General features: G+C 37.5%; 1 protein-coding gene across 3 annotated transcripts in view; it reads left to right on the top strand.

The window, feature by feature from the left end:
* The window catches only part of Kank (KN motif and ankyrin repeat domain-containing protein 2 kank), a 111002-nt gene that overhangs the window by 36599 nt on the left and 51236 nt on the right, over nt 1-23167 (top strand). For all 3 annotated transcript variants that reach the window (XM_078192417.1, XM_078192418.1, XM_078192419.1), the window contains exon 2: nt 11935-12030. In XM_078192417.1, coding sequence (XP_078048543.1) covers nt 11985-12030 — 46 coding nt within the window. In that variant the 5' untranslated portion in view covers nt 11935-11984. The remainder of the gene's footprint in view (nt 1-11934; nt 12031-23167) is intronic.

Here is a 23167-nt window from a genome sequence, read left to right as displayed (position 1 = left end):
GAGTCAGATTAGTATATAATTGAATTCGCCGTAAATTAGTTTCTGCTAATGTGCATTCGCCCCCTTAGGTATTAAAATTTCAGTTTACAGAGAATGCAATAAAATATCTTCGGATTACATTTCGATTTAAATCAATTCCATACTTCATTTCGCTACAATTATCAAAAGAAAACACGATAAAAAGTACGCCTGTGAAATATTAAAAATAACATGTACTTATTTGTTATCAGATAAAATACGAATTTGACAAAATCTATGGTTACATCTTTTTTAATTAAAATATAACGATGTGATATCATTTTTCGTAGTTTAGAATCTATGTATAACCAATATTGATTAAAAATAACATGTACTTATTTATTACCAGATAAATTAAAAATTTAACAAAATTTGTCGTTACATCTTTTTTAATTAAAATATAACGATGTGATACTGTTTTTCGTAGTTCGAAATTTATGTATAACCAATATTGGTTAAACTTATTTCATCAGTTTTTAAAAATAAGTTGAAGATTATATCTGGCTAAAAACTCTCGCGTACGCTATTAAACGTCGTAAAAAAGAAACACGCAGCACGGTGGAACAAGGTGGAATTAAGTGGCAGGAAAACAGGAAATTAATTGCGATTCATCCACAAGCCATTCTTTCTTTCTCGTATGATGCTTTCGCGCGCGATCCGCGTTTAATTACATGGCTCGTAATTACTTGCACGCATTTCAGTTACTTAAACTACCCGAGGCGTGGTTCAGCTTGATGGTTTGATTTCTACGAAAACGCATATTTAATTGTTATTTTTCTCGCGTATGACCGTTGGACGAAGCATTTGTTTAAGCGCCACCGAACCTCGAAGCTTGGTAAGCAAAAATCATTTAAACGCATTGAGACTTAAAAATGGAGAACTCTATGAGTATTTATCGAAGTGTCGAATTAAAACAATTGAAACCAATTTATTATCCAAATTAGGTACGATATACAGTTTCGTAGATGATAATTAATCCCTGATGGAAATTTATAGATCTTTTTAAGTTAACGTTAGCTTCCGCAGTGTTACTACTGAATGCTTTAAACGGATCGATTCTGTACACAAAAAATGGCTGCTCCATGGTCGAACGGTGAATTTAAATATCGCCATAATACCATAAATAATGCGCCGAACAAATTGAACGAACAATAGAGACCGTGACCATCGCGTGCAAACGCATCGACGCCTCGACGGCAGCAATGGAACGTTATAACGCGGCACTGATTGTTACGAATTTGCCCTATTGTTTACGAGCCGTTTCGAAATATCGCGGATCAAAGAGCACAAATATCAATGTTAAGTGCATTAACGTACGGTGAACTGCCCTGCGAAATAATTCCGCGAACTCTCCGTTGGCGCAATAACATTAAATCCTTCAATAATAGCAAGACAAAGGCATTTGCTGACTTTAAATGCCCCTCGACTAAGCCTAGAAGAACAAAGAAACAACCTCAAGCATATCGAAGACAAAAGGTAATATAATAAGTTCAATCGCGAACACCAATCGACAAAAAGAACTTGGAAATACATGTAACGAAGTCTCTGGAAAACGAAATTAAAAATATCAAAATTTGGAAGAAATCAATATTATTTTACAACTTCCAACAGTTGTGTTCAATTTATACATCGTATTTTTTTCTGAAATCTATAATAGTAAGAACCTCTGCCAAACAGAGATTGAATTCTATAGGAGAATAATTAGTTTCGTTAATTTCCAATATACCGTAACGTCCATTGTACGAATACACGTGTATCCATTATTCCAACACGTGTGCCCTCCACTGCCCTAATGCGAGCTTAATCCTGCTTCTAATTTGCTGCGAATAACGCCATAACATGATAAGGATACCCTATGGTTTACGATTACTCCATGGTTTACGATCAATATTAACTCTGTAATATTACACCTATACCTGCGTAACTACGTTTACATCTCGCTGGGGAAGGGTACGCGGTCCTTAAACATCGCTATTAATGAACAATGAAACACGTTTGCATCTGCTAATGGATACTAGCCATCTCCAATATGAAGTGATCCGATGAAATAGCAGAACCTGTCAGTACTAACGATAATTAAAGGTGTGAAAGTCGTCTTGAAAAACTTATCTCCGTTTAGAATGTAATTATTTTCTACGATATCGATGTGTAATTATGTTATTCACGATATAATAATTCCTATTAGAATAATTATTTTGGAAACGTTCTAAACTTTTATCTAATACAATATAACTATTCAAGATTCTATGCATAAGTGATCTTTGACTGAAAGAGTTATAACTGAATATGAAATTCATTTTACAAAAATAATCTTGTTTTTTCGATACTTACATTTTTAATAATGGACCTACTGCGACAGTCAAAATAACTTGTGTCACATTTTTCAGTACAAAGTTATGGAAATTATGAAATTCAAATCTTAGTTCATACATTACAGTAAAATTACCGACGAGTTTAACAAAATGTTATAAATCAATTCTTCGAAGGAAGTTTTATCCGAACATATTCTTCGAATGAAATTTGAGAAAAATATTCTATTATATCGAATAAATGCGTCGACAAAAATTTTATTGGAATAGCCTTTCAAATAAATTCTTCGAATAAAATTTTATTGGAATCAAATGTATTCTTGAACTAATATTTCGAATGAATTCTGCGAATAGAATTTGATCCGTTACTCGAATGAATTCTGCGAATAGAATTTGACCCGTTACTCGAATGAAACGTGCCCAACTGTGATTCGGATTCCACGATTCCCGTCTTCGCAACGCTGACCCGATTTCCTTGATCTCAAATGTCAAAAATCATTTCTGACTCGAAGGATGCGAGATCATACGGAACGTGACCACCGAAAAGATTCACGCGAGAAACGCAACAGGTATTCGAAGGCAATTTACCGGTCCGCTTGAGGTCCTCAAAGAGTTTCACGCTCGATTAGAGGATAAACGGTGTGTGTGGGTCAGCATCATCAAATTTTCCATCGAAGAACGCTCGTACAGTATCCCCGTATACGTTGTCAGCGGCGATCAACCGGTTCATACACCGCATTGTCGTACCGTGCGACTGGGCTATCAGCTTCTCGGCTTATCAGCGCTAGCGTGGCCAGTTATCGATCCGCTTCAAGCTGGCAGAGTCGTGTACTGATTTCACGCCCGTTGCTCTCTCGCCCATTGTCGCAGTCCAAAATCGTGCACGCGAAATTTCGTTCGTCGTGTCGCATCGTGTCTCGGTCCCAGCGTTTTAAGTGACGCGCGCGACCGGGCCCGGCTCTTTGCTCGCTCCAGAGATTCATTTTGCCGGAATTAGGCCACGGTTTCCGAGCACGACGAGCTGTTGACTTCACTTTCCATTCAACGCTGGCTGTCGTCTACTACCTCTAGAAACACACGTGAGTCGCCAGCAGATCCTTTCGTAATCTCGCGATCATCGCTCGAATAAAAGAGTCTTAACCCTTTACGGCCAGAGCTCTTTTACCGAGCACCTACAGTTCGGTCTGACACTCATTCGCGCGAACTATGATAGCGGTGACAATGCCGGTTTATTACTTGTTTTATTGTGGAAACTTGTAGTAAAAATGGAATGAGATTCATGCTTGCAGACAATTGTCGGAGATACATGGAATAACGGCATATTACGAATGACTCAGTGTAGTTCAAATTGTGATATTTGTTCAGACTACGAAGTGACTATTTCATGTTACTTTTCAGAAGTAACGAGGCCAGAGGAATAGTGAATCATTTTTCAGACATATTGTATCACGGAATTCAATTTAGATGAAGGCTATATATTGAGATGACATGGTGTGTGTCTGTGTCAAACTTCGAGTGTGAATTTACTTGGGGACCGAAACAGAGCTTGAACAAACTCGTGCTGGTCTACTTTCAGAATTTCAAAAAATTTTATTATGTAGAAGATCAATTTCAATTCAGGACTATATGATACTATTGTTTGTTACTCGCTGCACTATCGGAGCTGAATTCCTCTTCAGATAAAACGATACTGAAATCCATTTCATGAAATGTCATGCTTGTTTACGCTCAAATACGAGATTTCACCTGTCGCGTTCATATAAACTTTTCATTGTTGTTTTTAGTGCCAAATCCATCATGATAACAGGTACGAATTGATCGTATGATACTTCATTTCTCGTTGCCAAACAATTATGTGCGTAAGAATATAGGATTGTTATTAAAGTCTCGATAGAATAAGGAATGCTTATATTTAACACTAAAACTACCGAACTCTAAACATGACTTATAAATATTATTTTATAATATTGCCAAAATCGAATTTATTAGAATTAAAAGTTTCTCATAGAAACATTTTTATAATATCAGGAATAGTGTTAATAATAATAATAATAATAATAGTATTAAATCAAGCAAGTTTCAGTTTACGAATTTATCGGGAAATAAATATTTATGAATAATTGCAGATATATGTTTATACTTTGAATAGAAATTTTAAATTCCATTATTTCTGTTTGAAAAGTGTATCGTTCGGAGCACTTTTCATCGAAATCGATTCCGTGTTCCATTGATAACGACGCAGCTCATTAGAGGGAGCATAATCGGTCATCAGAAAATTAAAGTTGCACGTTCACGCAACGATCGTGGCACGATTTTAATCCGAGTATGCGGTCAAAGGGCTCAAAGCGAAAACTTCCGCCCGAGATCTGTAGGAACCATCCGTGGATCATTCGTGAAATATTTATCCACCCATGTACTTTATCAGTGGCCGCCAGTAAATGACGCATTGTCCGTGATAACGATTATCGACGGCTCATTTGCTTGTGTTATAACAAACGATTGACGCGTATTAAAATGCGCGCGTGTCATCACGTAGAACAAACGTTTATTAATCTCGAGAAATTATAATCTAATTTGAATGCGTTGTTACTATCTGTCATCATAAAACAGTTTTTTTCAGAGAAATGTAGAAAAATTGTTTGCAAATTCTATAATTCTTCGAAAGAAAAACAATCCAATATTTACCCATATACAAAGATTTTAGAAAGTATATTACGATTATTTTATTTGGCAATTCAAATTAGATTTTCAAATTTTGTAATTTTTATATATGACATTATAAGTATTGGGTTGGGGTATAAGTTCGTAGCGTTTTTATATTTTCTCTCATTTTACAACGATATGTTGCTGCTTGACAAAGTGTGTCATATTTATTCGATAGAGCTATCTCTGCTCTACAAAATTGTGCTAATCGTGTTTTCTTACTCATTTAATTTTGTATTATTTTGTAAGGCTGTAGCGGTACATATTCGGCGACCGTAATAACAATTCGAGCTGTTCGCTTGCAGATGCCAAGGTTTTGGCGAAAAAAACATTCCTTGACGTTTGGTAGTACGAAAATTACCTTATTCCTTTATTTATTTTTTTATTACTTTCACGTGTACAGCAGACCTAGCCGATGAACGTCGCCGGCCGCGTACCGCTACCCAGCCAAACCAGGGGGATACCTTTCTCCGCCGCCCATACTGGGCACGGGGTTAGAGAAAGTCACCACCTGCAAGTCGCAAAAAGTCATACCTTTTTGGAAAACAATCAATAAATAGCCAGAAAACAAAGGATTTCTAGTTATTTTGCCACATATCAGAACCACGCGACTACACTGTACCGACTATACCGACTACACTGTTCTCTTATTTCACAACGATTTATTGCTATTTGACAAAGTGTGTGAGCTGTTTCTGCTCTACAAAACGATGCTAATAGTTGTAACAATTAATTAATCCATTATGTATTCGCCGTTATTTTTTACGAACTCCTCCCACCTCTCTACCAATTTGTTGATATATGAAAAAAATGAAAAATAAATAAAGGAATAAGGTAATTTCCGTACTAGCAAACATCAAGGAATGTTTTTTTCGCCAAAACCTTGGCATCTGTAAGCGGACAGCTCGAATTGTTATTACGGTCACCGAACACGTACCGCTACAGCCTCAAAAATAATAAAAAATTAAATGATTAAAAAACACGATTAGCACGGTTTTGTCGAGCAGAAACAGCTCTATCGAATAAATGTGACATACTTTGTCAAACAGCAACAAATCGTTGTAAAATAAGAGAAAATATAAAAACGGTACGAACTTATCCCCCAACCCAATAGAAAGAACGGATAGAACACTGTATCATAATTTTGGACAAGATTGTACAAATCGAAAGTAAACAATTTTTCACTTACATGTATCACAGGTAAAGCATAAATTTTAATATAAATTTGAATTGCAATAAATTTTAAATAAGCATTTTAATTATAATACATATTTACTAAAAATTTAATTTGGATTACGCTTTTTTATGGAAATATAAATTACAATAGATTTTTAATAAAGATTTAAGTTACGGTATATTCCTAATAAACATGAAACCCGGAACTATACACTGTGATGCCAGGATAACGTCATAAGCTTTCTGCCCAAGAACAGAACAAAAGCATCAGATTGCAAGATATTAGTCTAATGATAAAACAATAACATCGTGTTTCAATATTGTCCTCACGCGCCGAATAACAATATCAGGTTGCAGGCTATTCCATTTGTAGGGATCTGCTCTTATGCCAGAATAGCACCATCAGGTTGCAAACTAGCTTGTCCTATACTAGAACAACAGCGTCACCTTGCAAGCTTATCTTCTTGTGTTAAAACAACAATAGGTTGAGAAACATTTCGTCGAATGGTAGAACAACATCCAGTGGAAAGATGTTTCGTTTCAAACAAAAATAGCGGATTATAATGAACCAGATTTCAAGATGTAACACTGCACGTTAAAATAACAGTGTGAGGTTCTAAGGTACCTTTTTTAATATTGAAGCGATAACATCGGGTTCCAAAACATCTTATACGCTATTGATCACTACACTACGGATCTTTATGCAAAATAAAAATTATTACAATTAATTAGACATGCAAATCCTTAATAGTTCACATCAATAATAAATCCTTAGTTTTGTCGGCAAATTCTTAAATTCTTTTAACATCTTCACACTTTTCCTTTTCATTTTGTCCGTTTGTTATACCCATTAGTGACAAGCGCGATTTTTGGCTAAAATATGTAAAAAGAAAATATAATTATATCCCTATTGTTTTCGTTTTAAAAATAACACGATTTCGGATCCTCAGAATTTAATAGACAAAAATTAATAGACAACAATCAAAATAGTAACAACGTTAAAAGAATAAAAAATTTATCAGTATATTATTTTAACAATTAATGCAATAACTATTGGAAATGAAGATCTGTATTTTGCCTAAAAATCCCCTCTCTAACAATAATTTTAAAATAAAACATATGTTCGACAGAGTTGCCTCTAAAACTTGAAAATCATCAAGAAATCATGCTGAATAATGCAAAAACTAGTAACATCAACTAGATTTCAGAAACAGAAAACCTACCCCAATTTTACCGCCATTCTCAGCCAAATTGATAATCATACATCATATCACGAATTATGTCACCTAATGCCAGAATAACGCAATCAGGGCCCGAGACGACGGGTTTAATGTACGAATAATGCCATCAGGTGTCACACCAGCAACATCAAGTCCCGAGACACATTGTTGAATGTTAGAACAACAGCATCAGGTTGCAAGGCAGCTCCCGCAAGGGAATAAATTCGCTAAACCGTTCTTAATCTCCGCACGAGCATCTTTTGCTTGATCAGAGATCCAAGGTTGCGGCCGGTTACATCAACCTTTGTGCGCAACGAGCCGCAAGTTTCCATTTCGCGAACGCTTCGATTCGAAGAAGTAATCCTCGCTCGTGAGACGAATACCGGTCTCGCGGAGGAACGGAATCCCGAGATGCTAGGATACTTTTATCTCGGAGCTGCTGTCGAAGCTGTGAGAGCATCGATCAGGCAATAAAAGCTGCGAAAAGTTTCTTTCTTTGGCTCGTTTATGATGCAGCTGTGCTAATAGCCTAGTTTCAGTCATTTAACCCTTTGCAAACGAATGTCGACATAGTGACGACATCGGAACTGCGTTTCTTATTTCAGAAATTGCAAACGTAGAAGTTCGTTGCGCGATGAATGAACATTTAAGCTGTATGTTTGTCATAGTGATCGTCTACAAATTGTTATCTAATCCTCTTAATGATGCTTTCGTAAATGAATAATTGGATTACTAAGTTTATACATTCTCGAATACTATTCTCGCGTCATCTGATAGCTATAGCTTTTCCCAAAGTTTACTTTCAAAATATGTCAAACATGCAATGAAGGAACAAAAGTTTTTAATTGATAAACAGTGATATTCTAGTGAATAATATTGTACAAACAAAATTATAATTTCACTAAACGCGCCTTAAAATTCTAGATTTCAGTTCGCGTGAAATATCGTTAAGAGAACTACTAATTAAACAAAATTTTAAATAAAAACAAAATACATGCAACAAACAATCAGAGTGTCATTGATAAAGTTTAATTTCATAAGGAAAATATTTTTACTACTTTAAAAACTGTTTAGCCACTAAAGATTTCTCAAAGATAAATAACAACTAGACTGTGGGTTTTACGTATTTATTAAAAAACAAGTTAACAGAAAAATTAGCAGAATGAAAACAGATTGAAGAAATTGAATAACATTGAAATACATTTTTATTTCATTTTCATTTTTCGCAATTCAGTGAAAAAAGTTTTTATTCTGCGTAAAAATCTGCAGTTTAATAACAATTATCACGCCCGAGTTCAGGAATGTAATAAACTGAAAAACACAAGCACATAAACTCTCTCGTATATTATATTTCTACACCTCGCTGTCATCGACGCTCCCATAACTTATCGCGGCGTAAACACATGCCCTAAGGGACAAAAGTACCACATCGTTTCCCCAGTTGCAGCATATCATTACCGGCGTCTCGTTTTAAAATCCGTCGGCGTCGCTGCAGGGATAAACACGGGCTGTCGAATGTACGCAGACTTATTTATTACAAATCATACGACACGGCGCGGCGCCTCGTTAAAAATCTAAGGGAAGACCGCGTCGGGACGGAGAAAGGAGGAAACGGCGTCGTTACGTGTCCCTACGACCTCCAGCCGAAGAAATGTCCCTCCGCGGAGATTGCGCGATGAATTCTAATCGGCTCCGTTAGCCACTTTTCGTAAATGTATCACGTACAGCCAGCAGTTTTCGGGCCAAGGATCGGAAAGGGTTTCGTAGATGGTGAAATAACGAGTTAAGGTTCCCGGCCACTGCCGCGAGCATCCGGGACGGAGAAAGTGGCTCTTTTTCGTTGATTGCGAGCAACGCAGTGGTCTTTAATCAGGGAGTAAGTACGGGCAGATTTAATGGCTGTAATCACGCAATTACGTAATCAAAATAATTTTCGTAATAAAGGGGCGGTATTAATGGAACACCTTTATTGCGGTATTATTACAATTTGGCGGCTGGAGTTCGGGCAAAGAAATGTAATTTGGAAGACCAGTAGAATCCTGATTGTTCGAAGGTCGATTAATCAGAAAATTATTGTAGAAATAGAATAGTGCAGAATTCTATCGTATACATAATCTAGTATTCTGACAAAAATATTCTTAGCTTGTTTTGAATGTAAAAAATGATAATAATAAGGCCTAGAACAATTTAATTAAACAGTTGGAAAAATGTTTTCTTCTTACGTGAAAAGTACTGTGCTGTGAAAATATATCTACGAAGTTTCAATGTTAGATTCTTGAAGTAAAAAATATTTTCTTTTGATAAAATAGAGAACTGGAAAATTAAACACTGATTTAACGAAGAATTCTATCATCCTCAACATTTTAGATAGTTTTAACAGTCGCTAGCGTCGTCTTTTAAAGTTAGAAGTATTGAGAATTATATTGAAAGCAAATGGTACCGTTGTCAAAATTTCGAACATAATCTATTAAATCAAGATAAAAATCGAGTCTTCAATTGAATGGGTTAAGAACACAATGGCGTGAGTCACACTTTCGAAAATTTCGACTCGTGTCGATTGGTAATCAGCGCATGGAAAAATTGTTAAAAAGACAAATGAAATGAATTATAAACTTACTATAAATTAACTTCACTCTCTGTTATCTTAACAATAAATTGGTAAATAATAAACATGTTAATAAACAATGACACTCCATGTTTCTCGCGACGAAAAAGATGTGAGTTACGCCACTATGATTCTAACCTATTCGATCGTTGCGAATAAAAATTCGATTTAGGATAAACGGTAACCATTTGGCTCAGCCGAGCGTAATCTAATAGAGATCGCAACTGCGGGGAGCAGCTCGGTCGACGAGGAGTCAGCACGAGACAATTAAAGTTCGCGGCGACGACACGCGGTTCGGAGGACGTGTTACCGTCAGACCAGAAATCCGGCATACGAAATTAGCCTCGGCGCGGGACGCGCCGTGGAAATTGTGCTTAAATCTCGGCGTAAAAGCGCCGCGAGAAGCCCCGTGACACGGTCCGCGTTCCTCCTCGCCTCGTCACTCTCTTTCCTCGTCTTTCTTTTCGTCAATTATAAGCGGCCGGGCTGGAATTCTTCGAAACTAATTAGTTTCCCGCGCGCGCGTCTGCCTGCCCGCGAACCGGCCCGCACCCGGCCCGCACAGCTTCCTCCAGTTCTTTAGCGCTTTATTAGAAGCGAGAACCGCGGAAGATTTCGTCGGGGAGTAATTGACGACGATAGCGATACACACGAGGGAAGCAGAGAAATCACGCGAGCTGCTGCGCTGGCGGGATCCGCAGGATCCGAGGCGGATCGTCGCGGGTTTAACGAACGCCTAATGAAATTACTCTGTTCCGAGAATTTCCGTGATGCCGGCAACGATTCGCGGTTCTGTAATAACTGATCGTAACACTTTACCTAACGGAGCTTGTACTACAGTTTAATGTTCCCGAGATCACTTTGTCGGACACGCGCGGCGTGAACTTCGCTGTTTAAAGGGAACGTAAAGTTAAACATTTCGCGAATAATCGTATTAGTCTGTTACGTTGTCTCTTATCATCGGCATCGGATTAATTGTTTTAAAAGATAACGTAACGGTTTTTTTCTATAGCAAACTAACTCGTCAAAATCAATTTTGCATTTACAAACACAATTTTGTAGCAGTCGTTTAATAAACTAATCCCTTTAATAATTCAAAAACTACAAGGCATTCGATTCAATTTGTAGAAAGCTATTCCCTTTCAAATAGTGTATGATCAGTAGATGACTGAATTTTATGCATTTGTGACAAATATGGATAGATCATATTGCAAAAATATTTCCTCTATTTGAAGATATTGTTGTATTACTCTCAATTCGTTAGTATGATTAGGAAAATAGATAAATATCTATATATACAGTTCCTACATGTAATAAGTAATGAAGATAACTTTTATGCCCCATAAAAATCCCTAATCTATTAATCAGTATCGTGAGCCAATGTACGTTGAACGAGGAACAAATTGTAATAGCCACGTTTCTTTTCGATTATGTAATTTACTGTTTGAAAATTATACTTTCCTCATAAAGGCTTATTAAAATACTAAACAGCTACCATAGTATTATAAACACTAGAGCAAGGAAATCATTAAATCGTGCATACTATAAGTTTCGTGTTAAAGTGTGATAAAATAGCGAAGTTTGCGGAATTAATTACGAGTAACTTTTATGATTGATAACCGTAGTATACTCGAAGCTATGCGAACTATCTTCGCGCATGAACTAAATTCAAAGATAATAGCCAAACTCCTTCCAAAGTTAAGATCTATTATTTTAAAGTTGGTTTTTAAAGTTGGCTTTTAAAATTGGTAATTTATTTAGTGAGTTATTTGATACTTGTTTCATATAATACAAAGTATCTAATTACCGAACTGTTCAGCGAATAGCTTTTCAGCATGAATATTCGTCAACCACAAATATGAGTTTCGATGGTGGACTGACGTCGCGACGCTTTTTGTTTCAGAATTGTGAAAATGCTATCTTGATTGATTGAATCTGTCACCGTGACGGAAAATGGCTTTGACCGTCGCCCCCTCGACCCGCGTTTTCAACGGAAACGGTGAGTTAATAACTGTCGTATCAATCAGGAACACCGTGCATGTTGTGCCTCAATAATCCAATAATTTTAATAATTCAGAAGTTTCTTGTTTCATCGCATTTTTTTACAGAGTTTTAAAAGTTTCAATTAAATCTTTCCAACTCGTTTGTTAAATTTAATTAAATACTTTTGTTCATTTTTTCATGCGTTGCCTTTCTTTACCTTTCTTCACATTCGTGGCAATGCTTATTGCATCACGTACTTTCAAATTTTGTTATTTCTCGTAATTTACATCAGAATTTTATCAATTCAGATATAGTTCCTATAAATACCTACTGCTTGATAGACTTTTTAATAATTTCATCTCTATGAACTGTTATTACAAATATTTTCGCATATTATTAATTCTCGTTATTTTTTTCATTATTTTATTTTACTTAATTGTAATTAAAATATATTGGTACTGTAAATAATAATTAGTTTCTGTACGTATTAACATAATCTGAACTTTGTTAATTGTTTAAACTCTTACTTACTCTTACATTAACCTTTTCCGTAATCTATGGAATGATAATACTGCTATCATTATCTCACCTTTGACCTAATCTACCTAAAATTATATTACATATCTTCTCATGTACCTAATTAAATAATCCGATTGCATGATACCGCGTTTAAACAGAGCAAAATATGTACCGTGAATCAACGCCGACAATTTTTTGCGACATTTTCTACCGTCGCTTATTTACCGAAGTCTATCTAAATCAATCACTTTTAGTCATCGGTAACCAATGAGTGGTCCCCATTTGAGTAATAAAAGTACCATTAGCCAATGAACAAATAGCGAAGCGGCCGGCAGTCTTTGAGCAAGATAAAAAAGAATTCCAAGCAAATACTGTCGAGTGCAGCCCGTTCTAAATTAAAATTTCATGGAAAACGGTGGAACCGCTTTCGCAGCTATCTCCGTGACGCACCGGCGTGCATTGTGACCCTCCATAATTCCTTTCGAACCGTAATTACCCAGAGACATTGTCAGTTGGACACGAGAACAAAAGTATCTTTAATCATAAGACAGCATTGTCGGAGTGATCCGCTGCATGATCTCGCGACGAGAGTTCATTAAGTCATTGCCACACAGATCGCGATAGCGTGGAGGTCATGTACGACAGTGTTGTTCAAGCTTCACTTGTGAGCAATTTCTCACCCACTATACAATGCTAACTTGTCGGAAGAACAGTGGATGCTGACTTCGATGTTAAATATTCAAAGAACGTTTATTTTTTCTAAAATGTTTATTATCGCATTATATATAACGGAACATGCTTTCATTTGAAAAATAAATGTTTCGTTTCGTAACTATAAAATATTCTTTTCATTGTGCTTTATATACCATCTGCTGGGGAAGCCTTTTCAATGTCTAAGCTATATCAAGAAGGAACTTTATAACCTTCTACCACATGATACTCTCAAAAGATATTGCATTGAAGGAGAGTGGTTGTGCGGCTTGCAAAGCGGAGGTCTTGGGTGTGATTCCCGAGTCTGAAATAAACTATTAAATGACTGAAGATAAATTGTCGGTACATTATTAAGAAAGTTATTGCTATTGAAAAATGTACTAAAATATCCTCAACTATAAATTGGTATATTCATTGCTATAATGAAATTATTTATTTCACTTTTATGTTAATTACCTCTACCTTGCATTCAGAGAAAAAACACGACATTATTTAAAACTCTTATTTTTTTATAATTGTTTACTGTAATTATACCGTAACACAATTTAAAGAAATATGAACGAAAAAATAACAAAGTCTGCAAACGTTACAAGCTCGGCTATTTTTACCATTGTTTAAATTTCGTTAATTGTGACGACTGGAGGGGATCTAAAGCGGGAACCGGCAAATTTGAACAACACTGTACCATATGACACGTAAACGGGATCCCCACGCTGCCCCGGCTAACGAACTTTGCCAGATTATTATTACCGTGCCTCTGGATGGTCGCCAATGGTTACAACATATTTCGGTTTACGCTGCACGCCGGTCGTTACCCTCGAACAATCAGCCGCTCGAGATGAACCACAATCGATCCAACCCTCCAAAGATAGATCCTTTCTCTTCGGTCGATCGATGAAAGACAAGCCCCTTTACAGGTCTTCTGCGATTGTTTGCTCCGATTCGAACTCGAAATAATACTGCGTTACAAGCAGATCTTCTACAGACACGATGTTTCATTAACAATTTTTTAACTTGTTCGACAGTTACTTGAAATTTTGCACAGTTTAATATCTCAAAAGAATGTCTAAGATGTGACTGTTAAGTTCGAATATTTCACTCTATGTATCATTTTATATTCTACAAACATACTTGTTATGGTTGCAAGTTGAAAACCCATTAACCCTCTAATTGCGATCGAATTTTATTTGGTATACAGGTATGTCCTAAGAACTAGATTAAAATACAGGGTGTACCGAAATTATACATACTCTGGAAACTGTGACGGTGAAAATTACGGAAACTCCTTCGGCCACACAGGTAGCAGATGTCCCACACAGTCCATACGCAATGATCCCAAAGTTACTTGAAGCTGCCTCACTCTAAACATCTGCAGCCCGTGTGTGGTCAAATATATTCAAAATAATGGACAAGGAGGGAATTTTCTGAATTTTTTATTAATTTCAGAGATCAAGATGAGCATGTTGCCATCCGATGTGTAATAATAGTCGTGAAATTTAAATATTTTGCCAATTTATAGTCTATTTAATATTTAGAAACAACCATGTATACGAGCACAAAATCAAAGTCTACTTAATACTTAAAAAACTCATCACCTCTTCACAGCCATTAGCTCCATGTAATTGTCGATTTCGAATTAGTTGCAAACGAACTTACAGCTGATTAGAAATCGAAAGGGAGTCAGAACGAAACCAGAATTCGTTATGGCTCCCTTTCTTACAAACGCAGGCTTCGCTTACTTACCAGCGCCTTAACAAAATATTTACCATAGTAACTAACGCAATGCCTTAACACGTTGACGCCGGCATGGGCCACCGGTGGCCCATGCTTGTCTGTTCCATGGGGCGGCCTGACCCACCGGTGGCCCATGCTAGACTGTCCCATGGGGCGGCCTGACCCACCGATGGGCCACGTTTGTATATCAAAAAATACGTAGTACAAAATGTAATTTTATTGATTTAACATTATACATTAACATTTCTACCTTATAATCAAACATTGAACACAAGATACACAACTTATAATTTAATCAATACATTTAAAATATCTATTTATGTTTCCGATGCAATTTTTTAAAACATTTCAAACAAAGTGCCGGCTTATTCGGACAACTGCTACAAAAGGTCATTACTTTTTTTGTTTTGTTTGCGGCATACTGTATTCCTTTTAAGTTTGTTAAGCGTTTGTAACACTCTTTACATCTTTTCCTCATCTTCCTCGCGGATCCTTGGTATGAACTTAAAAAATGTTTTTTCCGTCTCCTTACTATTAGTTCTTCACTAGGGGGATTCTCAACACTTTCCAATAGAAAATCAATAATTTTTTCTCTAAATTTTAAAATTTTGTAACGTTTGGTTCCCCACTTTTTGTGGATGTACCACGCATTTACTAAAGAGGTCCCGCATATTAGCTCCATGACAACTTTTCGATACCATTTTACTGTTTTCCGTAAAGATTTATAATAGGAACACATCTGATCAGATATATCAACTCCCTTTTTCGCACTATTGTAAGAAAAAACGGTATCTGGTTTTAATTTATCACCTTTGCCACGAATAATAGCGCAATTGTGAGATTTCGAAGTGGTTAACATGCACAGGGGTCTTTTGTCGGTCCACTTCAAAAATTTCACGCCGTTCCGATTTTCAAGAGATATAATGTCGCCGCGTTTATGTTTTTGTTTTGCTTGCGGCGGTAGAAATTTTCTGTTCATTTTCACTGTACCGCAAATATATGTTCTCTTAGTGAGAAGTTCTTCGGCTAAAGGAATACTTGTATAAAAATTGTCGGTAAATAAAATCCGGCCCTCGAATAATAGATCTCCTATCAATCTCATGACTACATCATGAGAATGTGTTTTAACAATTCTCGTTTCATTTTTACCGGAATAAATATGCACATTGTATGTATATCCGTCCGGAAGGCAGAGTTTGTACAGTTTTATTCCGTACTTGTGCCGCTTACCTGGTATATATTGACGAAAACTAAGGCGTCCTTTCCACGGAACCATGCTTTCGTCAATTACTATATTTTTTCCGGGTTTTACTGCATCTTTGAATGTACGAACAATTTTATCAACTACATTTCGAAGTTTATGTAACCGATCCTCGGTTCTAGCCGTATTATTATCGGAAAAATGCAAGTATTTTAATATTGCTAAGAATCTATCGCGTTTCATTGCTTTCTGTATACGCGCATTCGCATACATCGGCTTTTTGGACCAATATAATCGAATTTCGGGTACTTGTACTACACCCATAATAAGCAAGATACCAATAAACGTATTCAATTCACTTTTTGTAACGGGGTTCCATGCTTGTTGATGTTGTCTCCTGCCATATGCCGCATTCACTATGCACTGTACAGCGTATCTATTCGTCTCTTCAACGATGATCTCCAATATCTCGTCCGTGAAGAATAATTTATACAATGCAACAGGATCGTCGCAGTCCGTCTCTTCGATCAGTAGCTCTTCTTCTTCCGAATACTCTTCCACTGATGCAGATCTTTCCGCTATTTCGCGCCATTCTGCGTCATCATCTTGGTCCTCTACATCAGACTCCCAATCTTCTTCCTCCGTGGTATTTCTATTAGTTGCCGTGTCCGATGATGATGAAGGTATTCTAGTTCTTCGTCTCTTTCGCATGATTCCAGATACGGATTCATCAGACGAATCACTGAATTCCATATCCATTGTATCTATTTAGATGGGTAAAAATTAAAAGTAAAAAATGCTAACCGCCTTTTTAGAAGGAAAGAAACTTTTTACTACCGTTACACTTACCGGAAGAAATGTGTGCTCAGATAATTCGTTATGTCAGAACTCTACTGACCTCGCACTTCACAGACACTTCACACAGAATACTTGCACGCTAACAGTACTCTTTCTCTCTTGCCGTCAATTCTAAACTCAGTAAAACTCACGTCGTGGTCTAAATGTTCGATAATGGTCCCTCATTACTAGGTCACGCACTATATATTCAAAAAGTGTCGACTGGGGCGTATTCATTTCCCCAAAAGTCACAGATTTTCTCCACTATGCGTGGGCGGTTCTGTACTTCTAATTGGGCCGCCGAAGATCGAGAGGCGGGTCAATGCTCGCCCAACTAAAGCCCACCCCGAGGCCCGCGATTTTCCAAAGGAAAAACAAACCGATCTTTGGAAAACCACGCGACAGTCCTCGGCCACTTAGCCCGGCAATATATATCTTTTGTCAGCGGCCCAGAAACCAAATACTATTGGGGCCTCGAGTGCCTGGCCGCCTGGAAATCGTCAGTCGTAGCTTCGACGAAATCGCCGCTCGCACTCAACATAATTTACGACAAACGCACGACTATTTCTTTTTCCTAGTACGACATTGACCATATACATCGTTTGCCCGTCGACCGGGCTTATGGCCATAAAAAACGAATTAGGGTTTTTCCCCAATTCAAGCGACTGGCCACCGCGGGTCCTATCAGCAGGTTAGACCACCCGCGGGCCACGTCAGAATTTTGGAAATTCAGTCTATTCGAATCAGGTAGTGGGTATTAGAGCGCAAGCATTAAACAGTATAATTTGGTGCCACGCCGCCCCATGCAGCGGACCGCTAGTTGAAGCGCCGCCGCACGGAACGGACCGCGAATATCCGCGCCGGCGTCAACGTGTTAATATATAACGCGCGACTTAATAAATAACGCAACACTCGCATCCCTCGATGATATTTCTAGAATTTGTAAAATGTTCATTGTCGTTGTTTCCTCTTCATTTGCTAAAAGTTTCTATGGGTTTAAGTTGCGGAGGATGCCGTGGCAAAATATACTGGACACGATAGAAATTCTCCTCTACACTCTTTATTAGATTTGGTGCGGATACAGTGACGGTGGAGATTTCGCTGTCTCTTTAGGGGTCAAACTCGAAAAGGAAAAAGTGTTCGGAAATGATTTTAGATCGCTTTTATACAGGTCGTTAAACCGATTATACCAATACTGTATGGCATCGGGCGTCCTAACCAAGGAACCTATTTTTTATATCCTCGTGCGTGCATAAACAGACCGCGCTAAATGGAGTCTAGCAGCAGCGTACAAAAACTCCTTCGAAGTACGTTGACCTCATAACCGTTATTAAAATCAGGGTCGCCAGAAAGTAAAATAAAATACATATAAGTAAGAAATAAAAAATACATACAAATAAGATATAAAATTATTGAAAATTAGCCACCAAAATATCACGTTATAATAATACTAGTTCAGATATACCATCACCAGCCACGTATACATATATATGTATAAAAAAGTACAAAGAAATGATCAATTCTCAATAATGATCAATGATCAATGATCAATAGTCAAAGATCAATCATCAAAACGACTTCTTGATCTTTGAATAGAAAGAAGATGGTTACAGCAATCGGTGAGCAGCAAACACATCTGATCTACTTTAAGACTCCACCCCGCGATTAAGATTGACGAAAACGAAACGGATTTTCGAACGAAATCGACGTATATTCGGAACGCGTAGAAGAACCCCATGCAACGCTATCTTTTTGTTCGGCGAGGCCCGTACCTCTGACTATCTAGTTTAAACAATGGCGCTTCGAATTCGCGACCCTACAATACTATTTTTTGAGCTTTGCCAGCGACAGGGTACTGTCCCCAGTTCTTTGGAATTCAAAACGAAGTCTAGTAAAGCTGTGTTTTTTGCACAGAGATGGTATTTCGCAGCCTTTTGCTACACGAGTCCCGGGCCTCTAACAAATACTCGTTTAGAAAAATGTTTTAAAACGCGGCGCGGCGACTATATTTTTTGAGATCTGCCTGCGACAGGGTACTGTCCGCAGTTCTTTGGAATTTAGAACGAATTCCGACGCTACGCGCCAGCCACCCGCCCTAACGTCGCCAACGCCAGGACGGATGCTCCCCTTTGTTCAGGGCGGTTTAGCCTAGCTCAGCAGAAGATTGAAAAATCTCTAGGCCAGACGCCCTGGATATAGACCGAGGTCTAGTAACACTGTCTTTCCTTATACAGAGATGGTGTTTTACGGCCTTATGCTGACGAGGCCCGATACCTCTGACTATCTCCTTTAGAACAACCCCTTTTGCAAATCTTATCCTGAATCGACGATCTTAGTTTGTTTAGCAACACTATTTTCCGTCGACAGATTAACGACGGGGTGAAACCCTTAGAGTCCACGGTGGACTCTCGATCGACACTACAGGGGGTCCAGGGCGGTGGCTCCGCCTCGCAGAGTAACCACTCATTGAGACGGCCGCCCTGGACTTACCGGTCCGGAGGAATGCCGTCTTTTTTACACGGAGATATTGATTGCTCTCATATGCTGCGAGGCCGGTACCTCTGGCTATCAGTTTTAAATATCCAAATACGTTTAGAATCGTTACTCGAAGTTTACGCGGCAAAGCTAACGATTTCAAATGCCCACCCATAATTGCTTGATGATACGATATGAAGGAACAGTTCAGTATGTGCATGCTGCCTACCGATGAGTAATAATAGTCGCCAAATTTAAATATTTTGCCAATTTGTATTCTTTACTTAGTATTTTAAAAAAAACCATCACCATGTCACAGCCATTAACTCCGTGTAATTGTCGATCTCGAATTCGTTGCAAACGAATTTACAGCTTACTGGAAATCCAAAATTACATCGATTACCCGAGTCTCACCACGTGGAGATTGCTGGGTTGGAGACTCAAAAGGGAGTCAGAATGAAACCAGAATTCATTATGGCTCCCTTTCTTACAAACGCGTGTTTCATTTACTTACTAACGCTTTAACAAATAACTAATTTGTCTACGCGAATCCAAAACGTAACGCGGTCGCAAATGAAAACGCGCGTAATTACTATGTCGAGAACTTCGAGTTGTTAATTCGACTCGAGACATCGCGAATGTCATAATACGGAGGGTTGCAGCTGCGGCATGAGCTCTGAAAGACCACATCTACATATCATGTCATACATATCATGTCTGAAAGACCACATCTACATATCATCTACATATTAGCAACGCGATCATTTCGCAACGTTAACTTTGAAATTGATTCAAAGACGAATACTCTAATACAAAAATCGCGATGTCCCACTCCGAACTGTTTATTGGGGCGTCGAGGCCTCTCCATTATTGCGGCTGCGGCGTGGGCTTCTAAGAAGTCGTAAGGCAAGCTACGACAACGTGATTATGTCGTTGCAGCGTTAAGTTAACGAGCAGAGATTCAAGAAAAGTGGATTCGAAAAGCGATCATATTTATTCGCAATGCTATCTTTAAAGCTATTGCACATGTCAGTTAAAATGAGTTTGCGATTATTTTATTCGCAACATTATAATTTAAAAAATTAATTTCAATGCTAGTGATAATTCGGACTGTTATATACGCAACGCGAGTGTTGATCTCTGTTTAAAATAATTTAAAACAACGCGGGAATAATTTAAAGCAACGCTAGTGTAAGTCGTAGATGTGTCGATGTGGACTGATCGTTAAGGCGGCAAAATCAGCCTAAATACTGCTACTACTACTACTACTACTACTACTACTATTATTACCACTGCAGCGAGTACAGTGACCAATTAACAATGCATATACGTAAGACACTGTACTCGTAATATTGAGAATGCTACTTATAAAAGAAGAGCGTGCGACTCACATTTTGATGTGACGTTGGCTCGGGAAGCAGCAGTAGCAGTAACAGCAAAGAAAGGCAGCAGAAGAAAAAAAGCAGCAACAATAAGTGCAGATATGAGACAGCATAAATTTGAAAAAAATGGCCAGAAGTGACCACTAGGATGACCAAACATGACCAGTTGGATGACCAGACATGACCACTAAGACAACCACTGATAACCACTTGAATGAGCACTGATAACCATTTGAGTGTCCACTGATGACCATTTGAATGAGCACTGATAGTTACTTGAATGATCACTGATAACCACTTAAATGACCATAACTGAGCAGTACGATGGTCACTAGTGACGCACATGGTGGATCAAGGGTCAGCAGCAATCCATAGAAGTCCAATGGTTCAGAGCACTTCGCAAGATTATTGGCGACGAGCACATTACGACATACAACTACTTACATCGACGAGGACGCGCTGACTAATTGAACAATAACATTCCGCTGAACGTTTACCTGAAAGTAACCGTCAATACTGATTTTCATATTGCGTATTATTCAATCGAATATCTTTCACTAATAAATTTATTATTTCTGGCTTCTTAATATTTATAACAGTTCCATTTATTAGAAATATGGTCAAGCAGCCCCTTGACTATTTTAGTTTGTTAGTGGCAATAAGTGGTGAAATGAGAGACATGAAATAACTATTCAATAGGACGTGCGGGGCCTTGACTGCGACTCAACCACTAGAATGATTTCTAGTTGCTTTGCGAATTTCTCCAAGTAAACATCGCGCGTTGAAATTGTCGTAGAAAATGTTACTAAATTTTTAATCGTAAGAAATTGTTCAGTAGAAGAGTAAAACACCCCATCTGATACCTCCATAACTTAGGTGATAGTGCTATGAAAATGAATTCTGTTTTAACCATACGAGGACCCACCGATCGCATCCATTGCTTGATAAAGTCATTGACCTGGGATCAGTTGAACATTGCACAAGGTCAATGTACCGACATCGTGAATCATGTCCAACATGTCTGAGCAACAAATGTATTCTCAACTAAATTAATTAGTTTTCTTTTATATTAATTATTTTATATTAATTATTTTATATTAATGATATTCTTTACAATTCTTAAACATATTTGGAAAGTTCGCGCTCTGTGACTTATTCATTGGTTCGAACGCGACCCGAACCATCGCCACTGTTTTAACTCGTAAACAAAATCGCGAATTGAATTTCCCTCGTCATGTTCGGAGGACAGCGCATTGAACTCTTACAATGTATGATGACCGACACGATGATCTGTATACGACCGTTTCGCGATCAATGAAAAACAGTTGAAATTCGCTTCTAAGAAAACGAAGCATTGTTGGCCATTGTGCAACATTTCGCAGTTCCTTTTACGAGACAGCAGATCTCACACATATTAAACTAGCAATAATTATTATGATTCATAATTATTATTTAATTATTAGTGATCAGTGTTTAATAATAGTGTAGTGAAAGTGAACGTTAGATTAGCTTGCACGAAGACATCCTTGTGTTCATCACTATCGTATACGAATTAAGCTGTGCCGTTTTTCATACGTTGTCCGAGGTTAATGGACTATCTTCCGATCACGATGTTGATTTAAACTAAATGGATGAGTTTCTTATAAATAATAATTCTGAGATTTTTCAAATTACTACAAAATTCAGAAAATTCACTAATTGTTCATTATTTCGAATGCGACTCAGAGTCTGAGCGTAACTCCTTCCTTTCGTCGCACCTCGGAACGAAGCATGGTTCAGCTCGCTGGCTGGACTTCATTGCAGCACGTTGAAAATTCGCGCGCCCGTCTCTCATTGGCTACTGTTTTTCATTAATAACTCGTAAACGAAGCGGTGGATAGAGTTTTCGCTAAGGAAAAAGTGTGATACACAAATAATTTTGATACACCCTGTATAAATATAAAAATTTATATTTATATCATGTTAGATTTTCAGGAAATGTAACTATAATATTTAACAAAAAACAGTAAAAGAAATCTAGATTAGAATAATACTTCACTAATCTAATATATTTAGAACGTGGATTCTACGTTGCCCCCTGTTGGAAAGTTAATTGCTCCCTGAACATGCGAATATAATCTACAGTCCACTAATTACTGGAACATAAATTCATAAGATTTTTATCATAGTCATATCTTTTACAAATTAATACAATAACTGTGGTTACTCAAGTTTGATTTTCTATCTGGGGCAGAGCGATATCTAATTTCGATATATTACGAAGTAACTTTGAACTCAATTACTAATTAATTTTC

This window comes from Augochlora pura, chromosome 10 (assembly GCF_028453695.1).
Source record: "Augochlora pura isolate Apur16 chromosome 10, APUR_v2.2.1, whole genome shotgun sequence".
NCBI classification, from domain to species: Eukaryota; Metazoa; Arthropoda; class Insecta; order Hymenoptera; family Halictidae; genus Augochlora; species Augochlora pura.
This window is presented reverse-complemented; position numbering and strand designations above follow the sequence as displayed.